At 40.0% G+C, this 6,000-nt stretch overlaps 1 protein-coding gene across 1 annotated transcript in view; it reads left to right on the top strand.

The window, feature by feature from the left end:
- TIMP4 (TIMP metallopeptidase inhibitor 4) overlaps positions 1–5,029 on the top strand; it is a 6,948-nt gene extending 1,919 nt beyond the window's left edge. The window contains exons 3-5 of the mRNA XM_009084275.1: positions 3,389–3,503; positions 4,161–4,285; positions 4,438–5,029. Coding sequence (XP_009082523.1) covers positions 3,389–3,503; positions 4,161–4,285; positions 4,438–4,635 — 438 coding nt within the window. The 3' untranslated portion in view covers positions 4,636–5,029. The remainder of the gene's footprint in view (positions 1–3,388; positions 3,504–4,160; positions 4,286–4,437) is intronic.
- Positions 5,030–6,000: the final 971 nt, after the last annotated feature.

The following is a 6,000-nucleotide window of genomic DNA, read 5'->3' as shown; positions in this document are numbered from 1 at the left end:
TTTATATGCACCTTAGATTAACCACAATGGGATGTAATAGCCCCCACTCCTCAAATTCCTCCCTCTAGCCAGAGGGAGTTCAGAGGAGGCAGGAGCCAAACCTCTCCCAGGCACCTATGCTGCCTTGGGACCCAGCTCCTTGCTCCGTGATGCTGACCTACCTAATGGAAGGATTTGGGGTTGAAATCTCCACTACACAGAGTGGACGAGCGAACAGGAGCTCTGTGAGCTGCCCATCTACTGTGGGGTGGCTCCAACAGTGTGGCACTGAAACAAACCCATAAAAGCACCTATGCCTGGCCTGGTGAATCCTATAGGAGTGACAAAGAGTGAGGTAACCTGTTATATTCTAAGCATATAATTCAGAGGTGGCATACAGGTAAAAATTAAACAGGACCAAGTACTGAAAAACTAGTGAGTTTCCTGAATGACAGGACCAGAGCAATAATTGGTCACACCATTTCTTACATCAGATGATAACATTGAAAGGAATCTAAATCAACAGTAGATGTCAAAGGGCAGAATATTCCCTGTTCACTAGGATAGTCCTTCCTCTCTCAAGTGCCACAGACTGATTTCCCCTGATGAGCTGCAGCTATGACAAACTGAAGGGTCCTTTGAATGCCCCATGGCACTGAGGGTTCTGGCTAAGCCTGTGCAGGAACACATGCAGGATAGGAGAACAGGCTAAGAATTCGCTTTATACAACATAGAAAGGAAGAATAAACTGTAGTTATCAACTCTGTGAATACTTTTTAGGCCACTCACATATTTACACTTCCCTCATCAATTTTTCTCCTCTCCTGGAAAAGGAGCACAGAACCTATGGATGTTACATTTTACTGAAACTGTACATTCAGCAGAATGCTGCTGCTTCTCTGTTCTGGTACTCTGACCTGTAGCATTAGTGTGGCTGCTGAAGCTACTCATGTTAAATCCTGTTTCTGCTATCCAGTGCATTAGGCTTAGCACTATAACATTGGTATTTTAGACAGAAGTATGAAGTCTTATTTTGATATTCATTTTCAGAAATACATTAGTAATAGGGATGGGGTTTATTCAGATGGGCTGGCATGTCAAGAAGCCATACATTTTTTTGATTACTGTTCTTTTCTGGCAATATTTCCACATAAGCTGCACAGCTGAAATTCTCTGCCAGAACCAGACTGGTTTTACAAGGGGTGGGGTCCCCCCACAGTGGGAATATGAGGAGGTATTTGAGATGAACACGATGATATCCACACTTTACAGTGATGTCTGCAGTTTTAAAGCCAGATATTAATCACTATATAAAGCTAAGAAAATAAGCCAGGATATAGTTGAAAAAGCTTAGAGAATAAAGAAGACAGAAGAATGTAATAATTATAATAGGGACATGCCTGAGACACTGAAAGTAATACAGATAGTCTTTATAAGAAGTGTTTTCTAAAATCTTAAAGCACTAGCCATGTGCTGGTCTTGGTTACACATGTCAGGACAGGGACAGTGTCAATATAGACTTTAGTATCAGGCTCACATCTCTGTATTCTCCCAATTCCTCATGCTATTTTCCTACTTCAGTAAAGTCCTATGAGGTGCTAAAATATGCATGAGCCAGTCCATGCCTCAGTGCAGAATGGAATCCAACCACTCTAACCCTTAACACAGAAATATCCATGCTTTTAGGAGATGAGAAAATATGATGAAGATCAAACATGATTTACTGAATTAAATTGAAGATTATAATCTTAATTTAGGCCAAACCCCTAGATAAGTCAGACTGTATTTTCAACAAAACCTCATCCAAGTAACCTAAAAAACCTGCAACAAAACAAACATCATTTAAATGCTAAGGAGTTCCCCATTACATGTTGCCATAGATATTTACCTGTTTGGGGTTTTGTAAATCACTTTGTGATAATGCTCCAAGTTACTTGAGATCAAAGGATGAGGTAGTCAAAAAAAAGCTGTGCCCTGTGATACACTCAAGCCAGGCAAAGGTTTCTGAGTGGGAGAGAACTCGAACCAGAGGCTACTTGCATAGCTCACGTAGTTGCCATGTACCAGACATCATATTTCAGGCAGCAGCACAGGACACTCGAGTTTCAGACACAGCTGAGGCAGCACTGGGGCAGGTTCTCCACAGTGCACACACAGCCTGCTCTGCCTCTGCATCCTGCTGTGCTTGGGGAGATCTCTGTACTGCACGGCCACCACAGACTGCTTTTATCTAATAAAATTAGACACATTTTCACCACTATAAAGGCTTTCTGTGATTTTCACTGCTGCTTTACACAGGAGAGCAGTTTGGGTTGTTTTGCCCTGGTTCGGTCTGTTTGTTTTTTCTTCTAAGTATTTCAAATCACATCTAATGTTTTTGGATCAGAAGCCCAGTGACAACAACTTTGGCTTTTTTCCTTCCATAAATAAGACTTTAGAAACCCCAGTACATTAGTGTGTTTTCTAGTGCCCTGTACTTTTAAAATCTCCTGGGAGAGCTTGAGTAACACAAACACATTTTCCAGTGACACCAGCTGCAACTGGGCGAGCTGCCCTTGGGAGCTGTGAGCACTGCCATTGTGCACAGCTGTCAGCACACAGCACCATGTCACCCTGGGCTGTGGGACTCTGCTTATGTCACAGGAGGTGATGACAGGCACTCTCAGGCTGATTAGCATCTCATGGGTCCTTCTTACAGTCCCTTCTCATGTTTCGACACAACTAAACCTGTTTTGATCTTTTGATGGCTTATTTAAGGTTTGGTTTTGGAGCTGGAAATGCTGGTTAAGGAGCAGCCAGACTGAAAGCTGCTTTGGTCCCAAATCTATCCACTTTGGGGCTGCAAGCTGTAAACTCTAAGAGCTGGATCCCATTTTCCAACAATTATTGGAGAAGGTACCATTGGTCAGAATTCTGGATATGGAAAACCAGCTTGGTTTAGTGATCAAAGCTAAGAACAATGCTCAGTTCCTCAGCATGTTTCATGTCCCTGGAGATACCAACCATTACACTGAGCAAGAGAAAATTTCCCATGTTAAAAACTGAGAGAAATGATGCTGCAGCACTGTGGTTGAGATGAATGCTGTCTCTGCATTGCTCCTTCAATTCAAGATACCAGTAGAATATAAATTGCAGATGAGGCTTTAAAGATTCATCAAAAACACTGAAAAACCACATTTTAAAACCTATAGTTTAAACAATGGAGACCTACCTAATTTCCTTCTTAAACTACTGGACATGTTTCATTCCGTGTAGAGAAAGGGTCTAATTCTTGGTGTTGTCTCATGTAAGTTCAGACTTTGGAGCTGTCTTTGAAGAGACTTATCATATATTTCTTTCAGCTGTTGTTTGCAATTACTTTTTAATGTTTGTTTTCCACTACTGACTTTCCATTTCTGATCACTTTCAGATGTTTAAAGGATTTGAAAAGCTCAAGGATGTCCAGTATGTCTATACACCTTTTGATTCATCACTATGTGGAGTGAAACTAGAAGCCAACAACAAAAAACAGTATCTTTTGACAGGTAAGATGAAACAAAACTAATGTACCTGTAAACCCAGAAGTAACTGCTTAGGTTGAATTAGCTAAAAAATTCCAGCCCTGGTTAAAAAGGAATGTATGTGCTAAACACAAACACAATGAGATGTACAAATTTTGTTAAGCTGTAGTGTAATCTTACATGTTTACATTCTTCATCCAACAATCTTAAAGCCATCCCAAAGAAGTGAAGGTCAGCAATGATGTAATTAATAAACAGAAAAAACTGTGCCATTATTATTTGATTAAAACCAACAGTACTGAGTTTCCCTAGAATGCAAACATGCAGAATGAGACAGCACATGCCTACATGTATGCACATCTGAGGTTCCAAGCAACTACAGATTTTTCTATAGAGTCCTAAAATCTTATTTAAAATACTACTGCATTTGCATCCATCCCTTGCTGGCAGATTATCAGCATCTTTTGAAAAATATCGTATTTAAATCTTTTACATTTATTCAGATTGCAATCAGAAGAATATTCTCTCAGTTATAATTAGATTCATTTTTTTAAAAAAGTGTTAAGAATGACTAATTTGCTGCAATTAGTTAAAAGCTTGAGGTATTCTTACTCTTCTGGTTTAGTATTTAGAAAGCAGTTTTAATTGCTTGCCTTATTCTTCATATTTTCCATGCTGTAGGCCAAATTTTAAGTGATGGTAAAGTCCTCATCCATTTGTGCAACTACATTGAACCCTGGGATGATTTATCCTTGTCTCAAAAGAAGAGTCTGAATCAGAGATATCAGATGGGCTGTGGCTGCAAGGTAAGTACAGAGTCTGCCTTCATGGAGCCACCTGACAGGCACCACTCCTGTGCTCTCTTACACACCATATGTTTTGTATCTTGGAGAATAAATAGCACTTTAAAGATATTACACCTGCAATGTACTGAATCCATGCACTATTTCCCACTTAGATCACTACCTGCTACATGGTGCCCTGCTCAATCACTGCGCCCAACGAGTGCCTCTGGACAGACTGGCTGATAGAGAGGAAGCTCTATGGGCACCAAGCCAAGCACTATGCCTGTATCAAGAGAAGTGATGGCACCTGCAGCTGGTACCGAGGTGGGCCTCCCCCAGAGAAAGAGTTTATTGATATCAGCGAACCTTAAAACCATCACTTCCTAAAAACCTTGGAGTCTAATTCCATCAAACACTGCACGCTCACAGCTTTGAACTGCCATCGTCTAATGTATCTGTTGCTTAGAAACAAACACAAATTGTCCTGTACAGCTAAAGTACGAGTCTGTGGGATTGGCACTCGCACAGGACGAGGAACAAACCTCCTGGAGGTAGCTACTCTGTACTGTTATGCTTTGCACAGAGGCTGAAGCTGAGAATGCTCCTCTGTGTCCTCCAAGGCATAACAAGTTCCCTTTTGCCAATATGAATGTACAAGAACAAAAGAATTGCCAGAATTTTGTCCCCTCTTTGATAACCTGCAGATTAAGAGTGCCCTGTTTTATTCCAAACCTTTCCAATGAACTACGGAATGTTTTATAGAACTATTTTTTTCTGTATGAAAGTCTTCGATACAAAAGAATTATTGTACAGTGTATATGTAAAGTATTATAACAATGTGCTATTAAAAAAAGATTCACAAGTATTTCCTTATCTCCTGAAACAAGTTGAACACTTCTGGGATTAAAACAATCTGTGCTCCATATTTTGTATGTTCCTTATGTCATAGCTTTCTTTATCTACAGAGTTCTAACTTTCATTGATAACTAAGTTAAGAAACAGCCTTGTTAATCAAAATCCTTTTCCCAATTCAGCCATCCTATGGACTAGCCATAGCCTGCTGACAGAAAAGCCAGATGTTCTAATTCTTCAGCATTTCATGGAACCAACACAGATGATGACAGGCTAAAACTGCTCATATTTACAGGACCAGTGCTCATCCTCACAGCAGCTGCAGCACTTGGTAACACCTCTCTAAATACCTGACTAGGTCGTTGTGTTCCAGCACTGTTAAAGCCTTGGCTATAGAAACTCATGTGAACATATATGCCATAGACATTGAATAACTTACACTGCAAGTAATTTCTAAAAGCTCTCAAATACTTAACCATATTTAATAGGATTTAATGATTCTTCATTCATGAATACCCATTGTAGTCTCTCATGGCAAATTTGGCTGCTCATGAACTTGTACTAGAGAAGTTTTACAATGCCTTTTGCCCTTTAGGTTTTTAGTGTCTTCACTTTTCTGAATCGATTATTGTAGCTAGTAACTAATCTCACACATATTTAAGTTTACAAAAGTAATTCAATTCACAGTGGTGAAACTTCAGAAACTGTTTCAGTAAATGCCAAAGTTCAGACAGTTGTCCAACCACATGTGTCCTAGGAATTGGCTGAGAGCCATCACGTGGGATGTGAATCTCCAATACCTGCCACTTCTGACATATTTTACTCTCCAACTTTCTCCATTGGATTTCTTTCACTTCATTCCAGCTTTGGCTAGAGTTACTCTT

The sequence above is a fragment of the Acanthisitta chloris genome, unplaced genomic scaffold, assembly GCF_000695815.1.
Source record: "Acanthisitta chloris isolate BGI_N310 unplaced genomic scaffold, ASM69581v1 scaffold23900, whole genome shotgun sequence".
Taxonomy (NCBI): Eukaryota; Metazoa; Chordata; class Aves; order Passeriformes; family Acanthisittidae; genus Acanthisitta; species Acanthisitta chloris.
Note: the sequence above shows the minus strand (reverse complement) of the source record. Positions and strands in the feature narration are given on the sequence as shown.